Source organism: Lepus europaeus, chromosome 15, assembly GCF_033115175.1.
Source record: "Lepus europaeus isolate LE1 chromosome 15, mLepTim1.pri, whole genome shotgun sequence".
In the NCBI taxonomy this organism is placed as follows: domain Eukaryota; kingdom Metazoa; phylum Chordata; class Mammalia; order Lagomorpha; family Leporidae; genus Lepus; species Lepus europaeus.
The window spans coordinates 11,350,347-11,372,775 of record NC_084841.1 but is presented as its reverse complement, the minus strand read 5'-3'; the positions used below and the strand labels follow the sequence as shown (position 1 = coordinate 11,372,775).

The 22,429-nt window shown below is 48.1% G+C and overlaps 1 protein-coding gene across 1 annotated transcript in view; it reads left to right on the top strand.

Moving 5' to 3' along the window:
• Positions 1-411: 411 nt before the first annotated feature.
• Positions 412-22,429, top strand: part of ANKH (ANKH inorganic pyrophosphate transport regulator) — a 141,064-nt gene continuing 119,046 nt past the window's right edge. Inside the window, exon 1 of the mRNA XM_062212593.1 lies at positions 412-592. Coding sequence (XP_062068577.1) covers positions 497-592 — 96 coding nt within the window. The 5' untranslated portion in view covers positions 412-496. The remainder of the gene's footprint in view (positions 593-22,429) is intronic.

Sequence of the window (22,429 nt, the reverse complement as noted above, 5' to 3'; positions counted from 1 at the left end):
CGGAGGCCCCGCGGCCTGAGCGTGCGCAGCGCCCCCGCGGCCGCGCCCGGCCCGCGCGCCCCCTCCCCCGCCGCCGGCCGTGTCCGCGCCTCCGCGCCCGCCCCTGATTTCCTCCGCGCGGTGGCGGCGGTGGCGGCGGCGGCGGCGCCTCGTGCGCTCGGTTATTTATTTATTTCCGGGCCCCGGAGCGCTTATAATGGAGCCGCTGTCAGCACAGCCTCCCGCCGCCGCCGCCGCCGCCGTCCCTCCTCTTTTTTTTCCCGGCAGATCTTTGTTGTGTGGGAGGGCAGCAGGGATGGACTTGAGCTTGCGGATCGCCTGCTAGAGCAGCCGCGCTCGGAGAGGGCGCCGCCGCCGCCGCCGCCGCCGCCGCCGCCCGAGGCCCCGCCGGACGCGGCCTCCGTGCGCCCGCGCCCTGCTCGCCGCGCGCCCCTCGCCTCGCGCACAGTCCCCTCGCGGCAGCAGATGTGTGTGGGGCCAGCCCACGGCGGGGACTATGGTGAAATTCCCGGCGCTCACGCACTACTGGCCCCTGATCCGGTTCCTGGTGCCCCTGGGCATCACCAACATCGCCATCGACTTCGGGGAGCAGGTAAGCCCCGCGCCGGAGCCCGAGCCCCGGAGCCCCAGAGCCGGCGCCGGGCGCGCTCCGCCTCGGCCTCCGCCGCCGGGCGCCGGGCGTGGGGGCGGAGGGGAGTCACCTGCTCCGAGTCCCTTCTCATCCGGGAGCGCGGGGTGGCCTTGGCAGCGTGTCGGAGCGACTTTTCCCTCACCCCAGCCCCTTCCTTGCCCCCAAGATTCCGCAGACTTTCCCAGCTCGCGCTGGAGAATGTTCAGCAGACCGGCTGGTGGGGAAGTTCGCCTATAGACGGATTCCCAGTGCACGGGAGTCTTATGTAATTTACAATTATGTAAACCGCAGGTCCGTGACCCAAACGTGGTTCCTGGGAGCTCCAGTGCTGGGTGTCTCTTTCCCCGGGGCGATGGTGATGGGGAGCTCTCGTAGTATCGTGTAGCCGAGTTCATTTCCCAGGTAGTTCTCATGAGATGTGTTTTGCAGCTAAAGTCAGCCAGTCTTGGGGGTGCCCCACGTGTGTCCTGATGAGCGCACCCCTGGTCATGTCTAGTTCGGGTTCCCTTCCCTCCCTGCCTCCTGAGCCCCCGAAGAAGGGGAGCAGTGCGTGTGTGTGTGTGTGAGAGAGAGAGAGAGAGAGAGAGGTGCAGCCTCCCTGCCCTTGTTTCTTCGCGTTTTCTCCATGTGGCGTCATTGCACAGGCAATGCTGCAGGCTCTCCGGTGGCGGTGGCCCCCTGGCACTGGTACCCTGCACTCTGCCTCTAGGGACCGTTTGTTGCAGGGCCTCCGGCGGGATGCGGTTGCACTCCAAGGCCCAGGAGAGGATTTGGGCATGGGAGCTGCTTATTTTCACAAGTCTAACATAAATCTACTTTTTGCAAAGCGGTCCATTGCTCCTCTCTGCTGTGCTTCAAAGCAGTTGGCGTAGATGCGGTATTCATTACGAGTTTTTACGGAGGAGTTCTAGGCAGATGGACACAGGCAGGTCCTGCCACCGCGTGGGCAGGTGCGTTCCGCCTCCCTGGGAGTAAATGATGACTCATATGTCAGAAATTTACGAATCCTCAGGTGGAGAGGTGACACGGGAGTGCAAAGGTAAACGCAGCGTCTGGCTCTCATGCTTTGGAGCTGATTCAGAAACGCAAAATGAAAAAGTCTTGGCTTTTAAGTCTCTGACTTGTCAGGAACAAAGGGGTAATAAAATCTCTTGAAATATTTCTTAGATGAGCTTTATTTTGTTATAAACATCACAGTCTTGTGGTTTCTTTATAAATCATGGAAAGAACTTTTAAACATGGAAATCCAGCTACATTCGAGATTCCACAGCAAGTCCAATAAGCTGCATGTATTCCATCGTGTAAAGAGGTTACCCACGAATGGTCCCAGAGCTATGGGGGGGGGGGGGGCGGAATAGGAAGCCCTGGTCTATCCACAGCCCCCTGATACTCTGCATGAATGGTGTCTGTTGGATACAGAATTCTCTGTCATTTTATCACTCACTCAGGAAACCCAATCTTACAAAACTAGCAACTCTTATTATCTCCTTTAAAAAAAAAATTAGTGGTGGTAGTCTTTTGAGAGAGAAGGATGGAAATAAGTTCTACGCAGAGAGGGGGGAAATGTATATGGAATAGAATGAATAGAATAGAATGACCTGCTTTTTTTTTTTTTTTAAGATTTATTTTATTTATTTGAAAGAGTTACAGAGAGAGGTAGAGCCAGAGAGAGAGGTCTTCCATCTGCTGGTTCACTCCCCAAATGACTGCAACAGCCAGAGCTGAGCTGATCTGAAGCCAGGAGCCAGGAGCTTCCTCCAGATCTCCCATGTGGGTGCAGAAGCCCAAGGACTTGAGCCATCTTCCACTGCTTTCCCAGGCCACAGCAGAGAGCTGGATCGGAAGTGGAGCAGCCGGGACTCGAACTGGCACCCAAATGAGATGCCAGCACTGCAGGCAGTGGCTTTAACCCGCTGTGCCACAGCGCCGGCCCCAATGACCTGCTTTTAAGAAACACAAGCATCATAGAAAGAATGGGAATTATTGTAAAAACTAATATCATGTAGGATCCTATAGGTAGGTAAAACACTTTCTGATGATTGTATATATGGAGTTATTTTGTCTGCATTCTTACAGATTGAAAATTAAAAGTGTACATCGCTTGCATTCATTAGTCACCTAGTAGGTACGTGCAGTGTCCGAGCACAGGTTGCCTATGAGGAAAGAATAAGAGGCCTAGTGACGGTGAGTCGTTCGCCCAGGATCACAAATAGCACAGCCAAGGCTCGCCCCATCACCACTGGGCCCTTACCCGTTCTGCTGCCAGCTTCGTCCAAGCAAGCTTATGTGCTAAGACCTCCCAGGAGTTCTTAGAAACACAGGAATAAGTTCTGTCTTTTCTGATTCTCAGCCTGGGTTCAAATGTGGTATTCACTATCCTATATTGAATTCTATAGACTCAGCAGATATGGGACAGTCATAAGGAGGGCTCTAGGGAAAAAAGTACTGCGACCAAGCAGTTCTTAGGAGAAGAGCTGATTTGCCCAGGTGATTAAACCAACATCGGATCTTAATTTAACAAATGGGCAGAGCCCCTGATCAAGAGGAGAAAGAAAAGATAAGAGACAGCTGATGGCTCACAGGGACAGTATTTGGAAATCCTTTAGGCTTTATCATTGCAACAATACTGATTGCTGATGAAAGAAAGTGTCCTGAGATGTGTTTTAAACTGCATTTCCTTCACGTGTCTGCAAGTGTCTGTCATCTCACCGTGCTCACCTGTTGTTTCTGTTTAAAGCTGAACTTGGTGCAGAGTTCCTGATTTTCTTAAAAGCCACATTTACTTTGTTTAAGGGTCTTGATGAGTCTTAAAATGTTAAAGACAGCTTTGGCAAGGAGCCTGTGAAAAAGAGAAGAACATTGCTGCTGTTCTCGCCCAAGAAGAAATGTGTTGCACCTGGTGCTAGCCAATGCCCTCTGTCGCCCTCAGGTGATAACAGGGTGTTTCCTAGTGTCCTGGCTGACTCACTGACTTAGGTTGGGTCCAGTACAGTAATTCAGAGACCTGCGGTGTTTATCTGTAATGGGAAGGTTTAAAAGTGTGAGTAGGAGTGTTAAAAAATTTCCCAAACTCCCCATTTCTATTTTAGGAGAGCCTTTTCTAGTTCAGTAAACCCAGATGTGGGCCTCTACAGTGTAAGAGGGTCTGGAATTTTAATATCACAAAATGTGAACAAAATGAGAATCCCAGGAAAAGAGCTTAATAAACGTTCTTGTTTACCAAGGAGAGACATGCACCTTCTTCCTCCCCAAATCAACCAAACCAAAATTTTCCACCAGAAGAGGAGTTACAGGAATAGAAAAGGGTGGATGCGCTCGGTGGCACTGAGGGAACTCTCTTTAAGGTCCTTCCTACTGGGAAAGGACTCCCCATCCAGGGGACATCCCCACTGAGCTGGGAAGACAGCTCCCTAGGCCAAGCTGGCTTTGAATAATCAGTGTTTGTCATGTCCCACTTTCCAAAGTACTTAAAAATAGAAATGCAAAGGCTAAATTTCTAAGTAAATGTAGGGGAAACTCCCCACCACCACCACCAGTCTATTCTATATCAATAGAATAAGCTTCAAAATTATTGTTTTTTTCTACTTATGAATTATTTGAAATTGTACATTTTTAAGATGAGTATATGCGTAGTGTGTGAACTATATATATATATAAATTATAAAATGGTGTGTGAATGTATATATGAAATGTTTCACAGAACAGGGGAACATTTTCCCCACGTCATTTAAGAGTATTTGAGCATGATTATACATGGCAACCCTAAATTTGATTATATGAGCATATGGCAGTTCCCGTTGTCGTATGTCACCCTATTGTTTAAACACTGAAGTATTTTGTTTGGTTTTTGCAATGTAGAATTTCAGTGGGCATCTTTGTGTGGTGAGTAGGTAGTGTGCTTTCTCCAGCTGCCTTGGGCTTTCTGCCTGGTGGACTTGGGTGCCTATTTCAGTTTGCCATTCATACACAGAAAATGAGGTCACACCGTGTCAGCAGTCCATATTTAGTCAAGGACACTGCGACCTCCTTGGTCCAGTGATCCTCATGTGCCTACCGTTTCCCAGTTGTCTTGAGACCACATGCCCACTTAGAGTACATCTCTTGGGTGCTTAGGTAAGCAGGTTGTTTTGAGAACCGCAGAGGCTGATCCACTGCTTGTTGGCTTATTCAGTGAGTGGTTTGGTGGCCAGCTTAAACACCACCTGTCCATAATGTTTCTTCCAGGCACGTCTTTCATACCCCGAGACAATAACTATGTCACTTTCTAGTAATAGCACAAATTCTTTAAAAGTCATCTTAACATGTACGATGTGATATTGCTTACAGTACATAGCACTTTTTTTATTATTTTTCACATTTTTATTTATTTGAGAGGCAGAGAAAGAAAGAGATCTTCCTACTGCTGGTTCACTGCACAGGTGCTCACAACAGCCACAGCTTAGGCTAAAGCCAGGAGCCAGGAATTTGTACTTGAGCCATCATCTGCCCCCTCCCCACCCTCCCCAGGATGCACACCAGCAGGAAGCTGAGGAGAAGCTGTGGTGGGACTTGATCCTGGGGATTGCGATACGTACGCAGGCATCTCAAGCAAGAGGGTTGACCTGACATACTGCAGTGCCTGCCCCATCACACCTTTGAGATGGAACAAGCCCAGTTTTACGTTAGTGGTACGGAATTTGGTTTCCATGTCTTCTCAGGTGTGAGATGATGGGGTGGGTTATGTTAGGGTGAGAAGAAAGACCCTGGATGGAGAATCAATCCTCTGTTGACCTTGTAGACCTTGGCCTAACATACCAGACTGACCTGGGTGATGCCTACAGTTACCAAATAATAAATGTTGTGTTTCTGAGCCTGTGTGACTCTATTATTTACTGTGGAAATGGAACAGAGAAAACAACACTTTTCTGTAGAATTATCTGGGTCTGAGCTACCCATAAGACTGAGTATTTTTGACAATTGAAGATTATGATTTTTTAATTTGAAAGGGAGAATTAGAGAGAGAGAGAGATCTTCCATCCTCTGTTTCACTCCCCAGTTGACTACAACAGCCAGGGCCGGGCCAGGTTGAAGCCAGGAGCCTGGAATTCCATCCGGGTCTCCGAGGTGGAGAGCAGGGGCCAAGTACTTAGTCCACCTTCCGCTGCTTTCCCAGGCACATTAGCAGCATACAAAACATCATGAAACATTGGGGGGGGGGGGTGCTTGTGAATGTCTGTCATTGTGCTATGCAATCATGTGACATTGTGCTATGCAATCATGTGACACATCACAGAGTTTGGCACTGAGCGGTGGGAACTTTGGTCCTGATCTTGCAGAACCACCAGGCATATGGGCTTCTTGAGACCCATAGATGTGTGACACGGTTTTAAAGAGTTGTGTGTGGGCACGTCTGGCACAGCAGTTAACATCCCATACTGGAGTGCCTCGTTTCAAGTCCCAGCTTCTCTCCCTATTTCAGCTTCCTGCTATTGTGTATCCTGGGAGGCAGTGCTGATGGCTCAAGTACTTGGGTCCCTGCCACCCATCTGGGAGATGTGGACTAAGTTACCAACTACTGGACTTGACCTGGTCCAACCTGAGATGTTGCAGGCAGCTAGGGAGTAAACCAGCAGATGGGAGATCTCCATCTTTCTGCCTTTCAAATGAAAATTAATTTGAAAAAGCCTTTTAGGTCATGCATCTGCTTTTATAATTTTTCTAACTATTTGCCAGCCAGTATTCTTTTTGTGTTGCACAGAGTGCCTAACAAATTCAGTAATAGTAACAAAAGTACAGTGAAAACAACCATTTATACCTTGAGTTCATGCTTTCTAGTTTGCTGCTTTGAATCTGCTCTGCACCCAGGAAATGGAAATATATTAGAATTCCAGCGAAAATGAGGGAGAAACAACTTTGGGGGCCTCCTTTGGGAGGAGCATGTATAGTTTGTGATGCTTGTTTTCCCCTACTAATTTGCTTCTGACCTGGAGAGATTCTGGAGTGTCAGTGAAGTGACCTTGGAATGAGAGGAGGGAAGCATTGCCCTATTTGACACAGCCCTTGCCCTCAAATTGCTTCGATCCTCATTAAGAAAACACACACGCAACACCTCTGCAATCAGAGCAGCACTGAGTGAAATGTCTAATTGGACAGCACAGTTTAATAGACAGATGCTGGAGTGCGCAGCAGTTGCAGTGGAGTGGTGGGTCTGGGCCACAGCATCGTGTTTGCCTTAGTTCTTACCTGATGTGGTAGCTCCAGCCTCTTCTCTGTAAATGCCCTTGTCATCCGAGTGGCCAGCACTGGCCTGCAAAGGTGAAGGCAGAGTTGCATTTAGGTAAACTAGCAGGCTTCATATCAAGTGGTGCAAGCCAGGTTTGTTCCTTTGTTTTTGCGTTTTCCACGACTTTGGGCTCCTTCAGTTCCTAGCCCAGCCGCCAAATACCACGTCCCGATGCTTAGAATGACAAAGATGACATTTAAGAGTTATCCTGTCAACTGCTAGGCTCGTGCATCACAGCTCACTGTTTCTCCTCCATGAGAGATCTTCAGAATGTTCATGGAAAACTGCATACTACAAAAAAACTGTGCATGGATTTAAAAAAAAAAAATGTTTGCACCAGAATAATCTTATTGTTGGATTCCATTTCTCCAGACTTTTGAAGTACAAAAGAGGTAGCCCTTTATGGCTACCTCTTCATAGCAAAAAATGCTTTTAAAGTCCATCCTGGGAAGGGAAATGTCTTGATTTTTTTTGTCAGAGCAAAGGAGGTATTTGTTCCTCTGAATAGTCATCTAAACAGCCTGTACCTCTGGGTAAACAAATAGCACAGTGTCCCAGGGACAAATTGGGCAGCTTTAATTCTAGCTGGAGGGCTGCATTTTGCTTTGAGATAGTCATAGCTCCTAGCTGGGTTGGTTTGTGTATGCATGTAAAATTTTACCTTTTTTCCATTTTATGTGATAGGCAGAGAGGCAGAGGCAGAGAGAGAGATCTCCACCCACAGGTTCACTCCCCAAATGCTTGCAACAGCCAGGGCTGGGCCACGCTGCAGCCAGGAGCCCAGAATTCAATCTGAGTCTTTCCCATGGGCGATGGTTGGGGACCAAAGCACTTGAGCTATCACCTGCTGCCTCCCGGGCTGTGCATTAGTGGGAAATTGGGATGGGAAGCAGAGCTGAGGCTGGAAGCAGACCCTCCAGTGTGAGATGTGGTCCTCTGAGGGGGCAGCTTAAGCTGCTGCACCCACCTGGGTGCTCCCTTGATTTGTGATAGTATTTCCTTAGGACCAATTTGATGAGGCTTTTGGTGACTGGGATGCCTTTGACACTGTGGGAGGATTGCTTTTCTGTATGGAGGTCACAGAGGTAAAAGATTTGTTTTCAGTAAGATCTGCAGTCTTCTCACCAGCATGAGTTGACGTCACCGTTTCCCAGCTTTGGGGGCCCTAAGACGGTGTGTGTGTGTGTGTGTGTGTGTGGCTCCTTATCCTGGAGCGCTGGGGAGGCACCGCCCATGTCCCACCAGCCATCAGTCTCTGCCATCTGCTGAGAGGTATGGCTCGTGGTGAGGACTTCGGATGCAGGATTGGGAGGAAATTCAAAGAAAGAGCAGGGATCCTTGGGTAGGAAGTTTTCATGGTGACTCAGGACATTCAAGTGGAATGAGATGGCTGGGAAGCAGAATGTCTGCTTCAAGGGATCAGACTGAACCCAGAGCAAGGAAGGCAAACGTCACCTTGTAATTATAATCTTATGAGCCTGTGAGAAGCGGAGATAACGAACTCGACAGAGACCGATAGAGGAATAGTTTTGTGTGGAAGCTTCCAGGTTCCATCGTCTTTGAGCATTTTGCTGGCAGAGCTGCTACTCCAGGTTATTGTCTTCAACCAAAATTATAGTGAGGCCATAGCAGTGGCTGAGCTTTTCAAAATCCCTCCTTCACTTTAGGTTAACCAAAGACTGAATCCTTGGCTTTCCTTTCCTTTCCTTTCCTTTCCTTTCCTTTCCTTTCCTTTCCTTTCCTTTCCTTTCCTTTCCTTTCCTTTCTTTCTTTCTTTTTTTTTTTTAAGATCTATTTATTTACTTGAAAGTCAGAGTTACACAAAGAGAGAAGGAGAGGCAGAGAGAGAGAGGGAGAGAGAGAGGTCTTTCATCTGCTGGTTCACTCCCCAATTGGCTGCAACGGCCAGAGCTGCGCCGATACAAAGCCAGGAGCCAGGAGCTTCTTCTAGGTCTCTCATGTTGGTGCAGGGGTGCTTTTCCAGGCTGAGAATCCAGCAGAGAGCTGGATTAGAAGTGGAGGAGCTGGGACTCGAGCCAGCACCCATATGGGATGCTGGCACTGCAGGCAATGGCTTTACCCGTTACAGCACTGTGCCAGCCCCTCCTGGACTGTTTTTAAAATAAGAAGCTTGTGTGCTCTACACTGATGCACTAAACCCAAACCTGCAAGCTGTGAGCCACTGGGTCACACATTTTAATAGAGAGGAATAGTTGTTGTAGAGAAGCTAAAGTAGCAGATTGTGAGAATCAGAGATTTCTCTGACTTTCAGCACTTAGAGTGGTTGGGCAGGAAATTCACCATGGCTGGGATGCAAGGTCTCCCATGACGTGTGGCTAAACTTGATGGTTTAAAATAGAGACCAACTATGCAATGGAGAGTAAGAAATAACCACACTTAATAAGAAAGAGATAACTCGGACCTCTTCATGGCTCTCACCAAGTTCAGTGCTACAGCTACCAGAAGATAGTTTGTAGCCTGCCTGATAAGAAAGTCTCAAGGCATGGCCCTCCTCAACCTCAGAGTTGACATTGGCTTGTGATCTGACCCCTCGTGGCCTTCCAGAGACGTTGTCTCTTTGGGATTAGGTGATATATTCAGATGCAGGCTTGCTTCTCGTGGGAAGACTCCCATTCTGGACACTGACAATGCAACAGGGTGCACTAGGACCTCGTTTCTACTCCCACACCAAAGCCTTACACCACCCAGCGCTCATGGCTATTGGGCTGTTTCCTAGTCTGGACAGAGTCCCTTAGCATTAGAGGTGGTTGATCTACTTTGCATTTACCAGACCTTCCCAGGCCAGTGAACAGAAAGGAACTTGGGCTTAGGTACAGGGACAAGGAGAGTCACTACAGCAGTTGCTTGCAGGGAGCATCCCTTGTCAAACTGTGGCGTAGTAGGCTACACCTCCGCTTGTGGCACTGGAATCCCATATGGGCGCTGGTTCCAGTCCTGGCTGCTCCACTTCTAATCCAGCTCCCTACTCATGGCTGGAGAAAGCAGTGGAGGATGACCCAAGTGCTTGGGCCCCTTTAGGAAGTGAATGAGGAAGACCTGTCTCTCTCACCCTCTCTCTGTTTGTAACTCTGCCTCTCAAACAGATAAATAAATCTTCAAAAAATTTATAAAAAAAAAAAACCAACCACAAAAAAACTGCAGAATCTCCTAGGTTTTTCTAAAACTACTACTGCTAATTTCCCTTAGATTTAAGGGGGATGGCAAGCCTGTTTTTCTTTTCTTTTCAAAAAGTAATATATGATTTACATGTAATGAGCTCCACAGATCTTAAATGTCCAGAGCCATGAGTTTGGATGAATGGCAAAGGCCTGCCCTTACAAAAGTAATTCAGACCTGTCAGCAGAGGGGACATTTGCTGTCTTCCTGACCCTCCCCCCAGAGGCAGTCCCTGACCTGACTTCTGTATCGGCCTTTATAATTTCTCATGCAACATGACTCAGCACATTTAGTCCTTAGATAATTGAGTTTGGGACTGCTAACAGGTTTTCAAAAAATTGTTTGAGAAACAGAGGGAGACGGGGTGGTGGGGGGGGGGGGGGGGAGATAGCAAGCTTCATTCAGTCTGCCAGTTCACTCCCCTGTTGCCTGCAATGACTGTTGCTGGGTGAGTCTGGGCCAGGCTGAAGCCAGGATTCCGGAACTCCATCCAGATCTCCTGTGTCAGTGTCAGGGATCCAGATCCTTGAGCCGTCACCTGCCACCTCCCAAAGTCTGCCCTAGCAGGAAGTCTCCACTTAGCAGAAGTGGAGCCAGGAATCGAATCCAGGTGCCCTGACGTGGGATGCAGGCATTCCAGGTGGCATCTTAACTGCTGTGCCACACACCTGCCCCTTCTCATTACAGTGTATAGTATCAGTATCAGTTCCTTCCTGTTGCAAAATATATTTTAATATTGAGTGTTTAATGGCTTTTGGGCAGGTGGAGCGTTTGACTCTCTACATAGAACTTTTCTCCTTAATTTACGCAATTTGTTGCTTTTAGTTCTTCCAGTACATCTTAAATTATAGGAACTGCTGATCATTCTGATGTTCAGGCATGGTTAAAAATTAAAATTTGTTTAAAAAAATCATATGACAAAACATGAGATGTTGATGCATTGTAAAGGGATGAAATTGTGATGTGGCTACAACACAGGTGAACCTCGATGGCATCATGCTAAGTGAAATAAGCCAGATACAAAAGACAACTTTTTTAATGATCCTGTTTATATGAGATACCTAAAAGAATCCAGTTGATGGTGATAGAAAGTGGAATAGTGGTTGCCAGGGTCCAGGGTAGAGGGATTAAGGAGTTGTCTGATGAGTATAGTTTCAATTTGAAATGATGATGGAAGTTCTAGTGATGGCTGTACAATAATGTGAATTATTTAGTGTCACTGAACAGTACACTTAAAATTGTTAAAATAATGTTGTGTTATCTCTATTTTATCAAAAAAAAATTTTTTTTTTTTGACAGGCAGAGTGGACAGTGAGAGACAGAGACAGAGAGAAAGGTCTTCCTTTTTGCCGTTGGTTCACCCTCCAATGGCCGCCGCGGTAGCGCGCTGCGGCCGGCGCACCGCGCTGATCCGATGGCAGGAGCCAGGTGTTTATCCTGGTCTCCCATGGGGTGCAGGGCCCAAAGGCTTGGGCCATCCTCCACTGCACTCCCTGGCCACAGCAGAGAGCTGGCCTGGAAGAGAGGCAACCGGGACAGGATCGGTGCCCCGACCGGGACTAGAACCCGGTGTGCCGGCGCCGCTAGGCGGAGGATTAGCCTATTGAGCCGCGGCGCCGGCCTATTTTATCAAAATTTTAAAAATTAGCTCCACCAGCTGCTGGAAAGTCCTGTGGTTTTTGAAGAGATTTTTTTTAGAAGATGGAATTTACTGATTTTATTCTAATTATACAGGTAGTTTATTACATTGTAAAAAGAAGAGGAAAAATCAAGAAAAAGATAAGGGGCAGGCATCTGGCTTAGAGAATAAGATGTCCTTGTCTGATATCAGTGTGCCTGCATTCAGTTTCTGGATTGAGTCCTGATTCCAGCTTACTGACAGCACAGACCCCAAGAGGCCACAGTGATGACTCAAGTAGTAGTTGGGCCCCTGCCACCCATGTGGGCAGTGACTGTTGTAGGCAACTGGGGAATGAACCAACGGATGCAAGCTCTCTCTTTCTGTCTCTCTATGTTCCTGTCTCTTGGATAAATACATTTTTAAGAGAAGAAAATAAGAATCTTACACAAGCCCTCAACCTAGAAATGCGTGTCTTATTTTAGAGCACATTCTTCTAATCTCTTTTCTATGCATCTATTTTAGAAAAAAATGTAATCTATTTCCATTTTTATGTGATAGGCAATTTCCCTTGATTTTAAATATTCATTAAAAATGGGATGATTAATGTTCTTAGCATACTATCGCATGAATATACCATCATTTATTTAACCAATCCTCTGTGGTTAGATGTTCAGGTTATTTTTGTTTCATTCCTGTTACACATAATGCTGTAAATGTTTTAGTACCAAAATCTATGACCACATCTGATTATTTCTTGGGATTAACACCTAGAAACCCTAGTTGCATGTGTGCGGTTTTTCAAGGCTTTTTTTGAGTGACACAGTTTCTCTGTAGAGAATTGTTCCAGTTCCCCTTGAAGATGCAGAGTTCTGATGTGTTCCTGCCCCTGGCACACAGCAGGGGCTCCCTCCCTTGAAGCTATTTATAGCCCTGGGAGTTCTGCAGTGAGAATCTACATCTTAGTCTCTTTTGAGTGTTGAACAATTAGCTAGGTATTTTGTTAATCTGATACTTTCAAATTCTTTGGACTTTCATTCTTTTCAATAAGCATATTTTAAACCAAGTATGTACCACACGTATGTGCTTTGTGGACATTTGGAAAGTAAACCAGTGGATGGAAGATCTCTCTTTGTGTCTCTGTGTCAAATAAATGTACATAATTGAAAAAGAAAGATGGAGGAGCTACTGAGTGACTGATGGCCAATGTATACCGTCTTGTAGGTGAATATTTGGGATTGACAATTTTCTAGAGAAATGCAGAGCTAGGGATATTTAAGCGAAATGGAAGGGAAATGGTCTCTTTCCTGTTGTGTTGACCATGGCTTCTCCCAGGTACCCTGATCTTGATGTTCATGGTCCACCTTGTAGAAAAGGAGCAAGAGAGGAGTGATGGAAATAACAGTGCCTGCTCCTTCCAAAGGGAACTGTTTCTGTGGCCTGTCGCCTGCTCCTGTGTGATCATACTGATCACAGCATGGTGTACCCAGCTCCTGATGGCCAGGGTCCCTGGGTGTGACTCTCATCTCCCTTGAGCCAGGAACTGGACCTCTGTGGCCAGTGGGGAAGAAGGGTTGATGTGCCTTCTTCTGGAAGTGTAGACCAAGCAGATGGATGCTGAGTGCTTTGAAAGGTGCGAAGTGCTGCATGGAGATGAGATAATCTCGCGGGAACATGGAAAGCCTGCTGTTCTGCTGCCTCACCTTTTCATCTTTTTGCCTATTTGCCACCAGCTGACTTCTTGAGGGTTTTGCCTGAAGGAGATGTCTTGAGCAAGAGCCAGCTGGGTTGGGGCAAGCAGAAACGTGCACATGGCACATACTGGGAATGCTTGGAGTTGATAGCATGTATGAGGAGGTCAGCCTGCTGGAATTTTATTTCCCATTTTGGGTGAAGGACATTTAAGGTTGGATTTTCTCAGTGGTGGTTTTTTGTGGTGGGACTTCAGTTGCATGTGCTCTTTGAAGTAAACCATGTTCAATTTTAATTACTGGCTACTATTTGACATGGCCTTATGGGGACAGGGCTACCATAAACCGCAGACCCCTTCTCTAATGTAGACGTGCACATGGGACCAAGCCCTTGTCAATTTTTTGACAATTATGACAGTAAAACACATGACCTAAAGTTGTAATTCACTTCCCCAGGTGTTCCCTATGCTGTTCTGGAGTTGCTTTCCTATGAAAGAATGGAGAATGTGGAATACTCAGGGCCAAAGTCTACTCATGAATTTCTTCGCCAACAAATGTTTCTTAGAGACATAAAGCATTTTACATTGCTGGCCTGAGAGAATACAGATTCTGTCCCAGAGGCAGTGCTAGTCACTGAACATGGCTCTGGTAAAGGCTCATGCAGTCCTTGCTTTCAAGCAAGTAGGCCAGCAGGCACTGAACAAATCCTGGGATCTGGGCTTAGAGAGGGGAGAATGCTGTTAGCTTAGGGATCCTGCAGGAAGAACCTTTGAGCCCATCTGCGGGTCAGGGGAGTTTGCCGTTTAAGCTGACACCTAAAGAGGGTAGGGTGTCCTGGCTCTGGAAAGCAAGAGGCTTCCAGGTGCGGAAGGAAGATGCTTAGCATAACTGGAGCCGGGAACAGGACCCAGCGAGTAGCAGGTGAAAGGTGGCTTCAGACTGAGAAGGGCCCTTTCAGCCTGGACTTGACCCTGAGAGCAGCGGGGAGCTTCCTGGGTTCTAAGTAGGGTGCAGCATACTTGCATTCGCATATTTGAAAGGTAAGTTTGGGTTCAGTGTGGGTGGTGAATTAGAGGGAAGTGAGTCTAGAAGCTGGAAGATCAGTTAGGATGCTGTTGAGGTAACCCACCAGAGAGGAGGTGGTGGTCTCAGTTAGGGTTAGGGTCTGGAGGGAGGGCCACTGGTGATGGGGGCTGGGCGGATCATGATGAGCCACCAACCTTGAGAAGGGCTGGGGCAGAGGGAGCAGCTCTGTTTCAGTCATGTTGATTTGTTAATTGATTTAGTGAAATGTTTTAAGTTGCTGCCTCAGAGAATACAAACCATGAACAAACAGGAGGGAGCTACAGTGAATGCTTAAGTATCTGGAGCTGAGTGTGTGTGTCTGTGTCCCTGCAGCAGCCTTAGTCTCTGGGAGCTCTCTCAAGTTCATTTTTACCTGAACACACATGACATGAATATTCATTTATTCTCTTAACATCATAAAATGATGTATTTTAATAGTCACTTCTCACCCATTTGACTTAATCAAACAGAGAGATGGAAAATTCACAGTTGTTTGTGAATGTTTGGCATTGGAATCCGTTATGACGCTGGGGGAAGCGAATTTGTCTGCATCATCATTGCACTGTGCTGACGGTGATGTTAGAGTTGGACCAGGTGCCCGCCGACAGCAGAGCGATGCCATCTGGAATTAAATTTCAGGAGGCCTCTTGGTTTGCCCTGTCTTTCTGTATATTAAATGTTTGCTGTGTAAACAGCAGCCAGTGGACTAACCTTGCAGTGTCTCCTTTTATGGTTTTATGTTTGTTTGTTTTCAGTGCTGTCTACAGCTTACAACCTGGTTGTAATTCATAACATTGACTTAGAAGACATTTTCCTGTGGACTTAGTATTATAAATGGTGGTCAGGTTTCCAGGCCACTCCCCCATAGCTATTTAACCACTTGTGTTATTATAATGTTATATATTTGCACACAGAATAGGAGAAAACTACAGTGTTAGGATAGCCACCGATCGGAAAAGCACGATTGTTGGAAGGTATCATTTGTCCTGATGAATGGCACTTTAAGAATAGTTGCTTAATTATGATGTGAGGCAGGTGATGGCAGTCTGGGGGCCAGGCTGCGTGCCCAGAGCCTTTGGGATGTCCTTAGTTAAATCCAGATGTCTTCTGTGTGCAGTGACTCCTCATTATGGTTAGAATCATATGAAAACTCATAAATGAGAGGTGTGTGGGAGGAGGGCTTCTGGGGATACCTTGAACCTGGAAGCCAGGAGGGTGGATGTGATACAGACCTCCTGCAGGAGAACTGATGGGTGGGGTTGGGGTGAATTTTGCTGGGTGAGGTTGGACCTGCTGCTGGATGCTGTAGGACTCATGTTCCCGCTGGCAACTCGCACCAGCTCCCCTGTGCTGGCAAGTCACTCACTCAGAGGAGGACTGTGCCTTCCAGCATTTGCATGTGCAGGACCTTCTTTCTGGGGATTGATTGTAATGAACTTGCTGGAATCTGAAGTATGGTAACAGTGAGTTATCTATTGCCAGGCCACATGGAGAGCAGTTTTCAGTGTTTTCCCATGGAAAGTAATTCTCATTTCTTTACAGTTAGAGAAGCACTTGTTCTGATTGTCACTCTCAGTAGCTACCTGCTCTTTAAAATTCGTGTTCCCTGCCCTGTAATTTATTGTGACCTAACCCATGTCTTATGTGTCTGGCTGATTTCCAGGGGCCTTGTCATTTCCGTTTCAGGTTTCCTTTTCCTTATGAGTCTATAAGTGGCATTCAAATGCTATTTTTAAATGGGCTACTGCTGTGTTTTCTACCGAGAATAAAATTTAAAAACACCTACCTGTGTCCCTTGCTGTAGGCTTACCTGTACCTCCATTCAATGGGTCTTTCTCACAAAATAATGCGCCATGCAGCATTGAATAGGGAGAAACCCCCTAAGATGCTAGGAACTCAGCACTGAAGTGACAAGTTGGGAAGTGAAAATGTTTTCTGTCACTGGACCATATCCATTGTGTAAAAGGATGGTCTCTAACGGAGTATTGCATGGGTACATTATTTGAGAGACTCGACCTTGTTGTCTCTGATGTAAGATGGATGCTTTAGAGTGAGGGTATGGAAAACGCATGCTTGGTCCACTGTCGCTTCCTTTTCGTTCAGCAGAAGTGGGTGGTTTTGTTCTAAGAGGCGGCAAAACGAACATCGCCCTCCCCCTTCCCTGGTGCACATTGTGAGTCCACAGCCCTGGCCACCCTCAGTGAGCGTCCTCTTCCTGAGCCCCGGATGCTGCTGCCTGGCAGGAGGAGCCTGGAGTCCAGTCTCTGGTCAGAGAACTGCCATGGGGCCCTCCAGAGCTTCAGTGAGAGGCTCACAGCCTGCAGTGCAGCCAGTCTCCCCTTGCCCAGGGGAGGGGGGGTGGCGGGGTGCCCTCAGCTTCCACCTCTGTTGTCGTAGTGACCAGGTGCCTTGTGGGTCCCAGCAGAGCCTCAGCAGGCTTCAAGGTCTGTCCCTGGACATCACCATCACCCTCTTCCTTCCTCCACACTCTGAACAGGTGGTTGTGATCTGTTCCCTGCCTGCCCCACCCTCCCCACCCCGCCCCCACCCCGAGCCCTTGCCTGTTCCCTGTGCAGATCCACACCACAGAGGGGAACTTTCCTTAACTCTAATCATCAGGTGGAAAAGGAACACTTGTGCCTTCTGCAAACTGCACTCTCTCTGCTTTTCAGCACCTCTTCATAAATTGGGGCTTTTTTTAAAGATTCTGTTTTTTCTTCCAAGCATGCATTAGTTTCGGGCTCAGTTGCCCAGGTTGCTGCCCTGAGGGATCGGTTTCCTCTTCTTGGCAGCGAGCTTTGCAGGAGAGAGGGAGTCCGCACCACATGCACCCCTCCCCTGGTGGGAGGCACCAGGGCTGCTGTGTCTCCAGAGTGTCTGTCCCCTGCTCCTCTTGCCATGAGCCCCCAGGACAGGGCTACTGTGTAGTTCTGCCTGCTGCTGCGCGCTCCCTGGCAATCTTCTCCTGCAGCCGTCAGCATGCAGCAGGACCTTGATAAGGGCTGGCATGAATAAGTGCATGAAGTGAACGAATGCCTAAAACCCCAAGTCTGTGTGATGACATGCACAGCGTTAGTGCAGGCACCCCCCCCAGCTCCCGTCCGCCTGAGCATGGGATGGAGTTCAGGCCTTGCACGTCCCTCTAACTGGAGTGATGGCAAGCTGACTTTATTAGGATGCCTTCTACACCCAGCACCTGGGTGCACAAATTGAGTGCAGGTTTGCGACAGGGAAGCTGGCCACACACTGATGTGCAGCCGGAAGGCCTCCCTCGCACACCCAGGGAGGAAGGCAGCTCCGCCAGTGCTGAGTCTGGAACCCCATGGAGGGAGTCGGCAGCGGCCTGGACTCTGAGGGGCCGGGCCAGCAGGTGGTCATCACGTGGATGCCAGTGAGACCAGCCACCTTGGAAAGCAGTTCTTGTGTTTGGTGAGAAGTGATTGTCCAGTGAAAGGAAGCGTGCAAAAATAGGCCATTTGTGTGAGGTGATTTGACCCCAGGGAACAAAGTCGGGGTGATCTCAGTGCCCTAGAGGTGTTTCTGGGTCGGAGAAAGTCCTGGGAGTTTCAGCGTGGGGAGGTGAGAGTACGAGGCGGCTCCTGAGCAGCCCTGGTTGATGTCCTCACCCCAGCCCCAAACATCCCCAAGCAAACCAGCTTCTCCTGAGGATGCCCGTCCCTGTGACCAGGAAAGTCGTGACTTCCGGGGTGGCAGTTTTGTTTGATGGACAAGTCTGTGTCTTCATCCGTGGCAGAGGGACCCCCCTGCAGGCCTGTGGTTAGTATGGACTAGACCGGATGTGAGGAGCAGCAGGCACGCGAAGAGCATTCCGTGCCTCACTCTGCACTGTGGATCATCCCAGTGGGCTGTGACAAACCTGAACGCTTCCAGTGTCTGTCATACACCTGTTACGTTAGATGTCATGGCGAGCGGACCCGAGCAGTCACCCTGGAGGAACAGTCGGCTGGTTGCTAGCAAACAGTGTTGGTTATCGAGCCCCTCCCTGCCTATCTAACAAGTGGTGGAATAATGGAGATGAGCCTCTGCACAGCCACAGCCACAGTTGAGGGACTGTTTATGTGCCAGCAACGTCGTTAGGAGGAAAAGCCCTGTCCTTAGGGATTCTGACTTGGTTCCCTCTCCTATCGTTACACCAAGGTCAAAAATAGAACCAGAACGCTTTCCTTCCCCCAAGTCCAGATGGGAAGATGGAAGAGAAAAACTATTGGAGGTTTCCCTGCTCTACAAATCCCACCTAGCTGGTACCTGTTCTCTAGTAGGGTCGAGGGGGCAAGTCCAGGGGAAAGAGTGAAAATAAGTGTGGTTTGTTTTAAAAACACAGCACCATTTTCAAAACTAAAATCCTCCCCCACCCCAGACCAGAATTGCAATACCTCTTTGTTTGGGATTATTTTTAAACCACATGTTTCCATGTTGAGGTTATTAGATCACTGATTACATAATCTTGGCCACATTTTGATAGTTTTCTGTTGAGGTTTCCCTTAGCATGATTTAAAATGTTTACAGACTCTTTAAAATAAGTCAAATTATTTTAAAAATGGGATGGAGTTCAGTTAAAAAATAAAAAAGCAGAGAGGGCTGGCACTGTGGCGCCGAGGGTTAAGCCACCGCCTGCAGCTTGAGTGTCCCACATGGGTGCTGGTTCAAGTCCCAGTTGCTCCAGTTCCAATCCTGCTCCCTACTAAAGCACCTGGGAAAGCAGTGGAGCATGGCCCAAGTCCCAGGGGCCCCTGACCCGACATGGGAGACCTGGAAGAAGCTCCTGGCCCCTGGCTCCAGCCTGGCCCAGCCCCAGTCATTGCAGCTATTTGGGGAGCAAACCAGCTGGTGGTAGATTTCTCCCTCTCTTTCTCTATCTCTCTCTCTCTGTAACTTTGCTTTTCAAATAAATAAATCTTTAAAAACAAAACAAAAAACTTAGCCTTTATGGCAAGCCCGTGCTTGGCTGCAGTGGGGCTTCTAAAATAGTTTCCAAGGCAAACAAGAGGAACGTGCAGTGCGGTTGGTGTTAATGGCTGCGGGGTCCATGCAGTGACAGGTCACCGTGGTTTCCCTGCGTCCAGATACTCTGCTGAAGCAGGTGTCCTTGCTGTCTCCAGAGTGGACAGCTCCTAGGCGTGACAGCACTTTTCTTCCTGTATCTTCCCTTTGAGGGTTTTGGTTTTGTTTGTGGGGCTTTTTTTTTTTTTTCATCTTTTGTTTTTGAGAAGATAGAGATGGGGGAATAATAGAGGAGAAAAAAATCACTTTCTTTCAACCAGTGACTAAAAATGTCCAGCTTACTTCTGTCTCTTATAATTACAGTCCTCCTCTTCCTAATCCTTATTAGTGCTCACTGCCAAAAATAAAAAATAAAAAAGTGCAATAGTGATGCTGAAAGTTTTTCTCCCCCTTAGAGACACGCTTAAAAACTTTTTTAAAATTTAAAAATCCTGGGATCATTGTTGTGGGTAAAGCCTCCACCTGTGATCCCATATGGGCACCAGTTCATGTCCCGGCTTCTTGTCTTCTGACTCAGCTCCCTGCTAATGGTCTAGAAAGACAGCAGAAGATGGCCCAAGTACTTGGGCCCCTGCCACCCACATGAGACCTTACGTTGGCCTGGCCCTGGCCTGGCTCAGCCTTGGCTATTGTGGCCATCTGGAGAGTGGACCAGCAAATGAAAGCACAACTGTAACTCTGACTTTCAAATGAATAAATCTCATTCTAAAAGTTAAAAATCCTTATTAATGTTCTGACGTCACTGTCCTAGTGTCTCATAATGACCAGTGGTTATTTGAGAGCATAAGGTGCTCCCATATTGAGCGGGAGAAAATCTCTTCAGGTTAGCAGGGAGCCTGGGTCCGTATGCACAGACTCAGAAGATGTAGATTCTGATTCTGCTCATCCACGCCCTGTGGCAGCCTGTGCAGTGGCTGTCACTCAGCTGACGCAGCCCCAAGCAGTTGTTCTGGATCTAAAGGACCTACAAGGAAAGGCCATCCCTGCCCGGAGTCAGTTCATAGGAGCAGCGAGGAAGCCTTGATGTGTCGTCCCTCTGGACTGCCAGCCTTTGTTCACGTGGCAGCCCTGTGAACTCGCCCCTTGTCTGCTGGGCAGCCAGCAGGCCCCCAGGGAGGACAGAGCAGTTCCTGCCTTCCACAGCCAGGCATCTCACTCAGGGCGCCACCCCCGCAGCCTGCATGGCCAAGGTGACTTTCTTTCAAAACCAGCAACAGCTGCTGGTTTGTTTTTTTTTCCCCCCTTTGGGGATCTCCGTGTCTTTACTGGCCACATCATCATGTCAAGGCGTCTGCTTTGCTTTCCCTTCTTTCTTTTCCCCGTAACTCTCCCAGCGATTTGTCAGGCTTTCCTGGTTATGGGCTGGGCTCCGCATGCCCTCAGAGCACTGTCCTGCTGTGGATAAGGCACTCTTCATCGTCACACCCTGCAGGAAGAGCCTCTGAAAACCACACGCTTGTGCTGCATTCTCTCTCCCGGCGTCACACGTGTGTGCTCTGTCCTGAGGTGCTTGTGTGGACGGTGTTAAGTCTGCAGTGGGGACTGCCGGAGAGACGATGACTGGCTGCTTGTGGGATGCTATCTGCCATCCAACTACCATTCCATTGCCCACAAATGGACCCATCTCAAAGTCACATGTATTGGTTGTTAAACACCCTGCAGTCCATTTCCTGTCGTAGTCTGACCCTGCTGTATCTGAAGCTGCGTGCACTCTGACGTGGCTGTAAGCATGGTTTGCACGTCACAGCCTCACAGGTTGTGTGGAAATCCCAGGGAAGTGGTGGGAATGCTCCTCGCACACCTTACTCGGAGAAGGGGTGGCATAGACACTGGGGAGACAGTCTCTAATCTCCTGAAATTGTAACCCCTTCCTGGCCTCTGGACATGCTGCCTTAGAAATTATTTGCCCAAATATGCACAGAGGTTGGAACTTTGGTTGCATCAAGAGTCTCTTATTTGGTGAAAAGCCTACAAAGGGATTTTCTGTAGCCACGGTTGGCAGTGCTGGCATAGGAATCCATTACCTTTCACTCACAACCAGTTAGACACACCCTTGGTCACCTCTGACCACTGTTGTAGGACACTGAAGGTACCCCTCAGAGCCCAGTGCCAGGAGGGCCAAGTTAGGCTCTGCTGGCTCCCTCTGTAGACTGGATCCCAGGGGGAACCCTGGTGTTCCCCATGTTGCTCCTCCAAGGCTGGACCCGGTGTCACTTCCCCTCAGGGCCCATCATCCTGAGTCCTTGTGTAGGAAGCTCAGAAGACCCTGTAAGCTTGTGGACGTGTATGGTAAGGGCCGGAAGTATTCAAATCTTATGGGAAACATCTCTGATGGCTCTTCCTGGACACGCACCCCTAACCACCACACCATGTTTTTACCTTATCTGTCTGCTTTTCTTGTCCTTTCTTCCTGACATTGGAAAGCTCAAAAGCAAGCAAAACCCACCAGGTTTTCTTCTACCAGCAGCCCTGCCTTCCACCATCAATATGGTGCTTTTGAGCACAGGAAGAGAACAGCTCTGAACACACTTATTCCTCCAAATGAGACTCCTGCCACACACACTTACCAAAGAAAGAAGCGAGACAATGCTTATTTTTGTCCTTTAACAAAAGAGGAAAATGGAGCCATTGTCAGCACCATTAATCTGGATGGTACATCATCAGGTAGCTTCCTAAAGTCTTCTGTGGAGGTTCAGTTCTAGAGAAAGGGCTTGCTTGCTTTCCTTTTTTCTTGCATGCTTGGGTAAACAGGAATAGAATCGCAGGAAGAAGGTGATAATATGATAGGTTTGTAAGTAGTTTTTCCCTCTGCAGGAAACATTTTTGAGTAGAAAATTGATACCAACCCTGCAGTTCCAAACCTTCCTGGAAGACGCTCCCAGGCATCTGAGAGTTCTCTGAGACCAAGAGAAGCAAAGAGCTCGTTTTTCATGAAGAAAAGGGGGGAGAGGCACTTGAAAGGC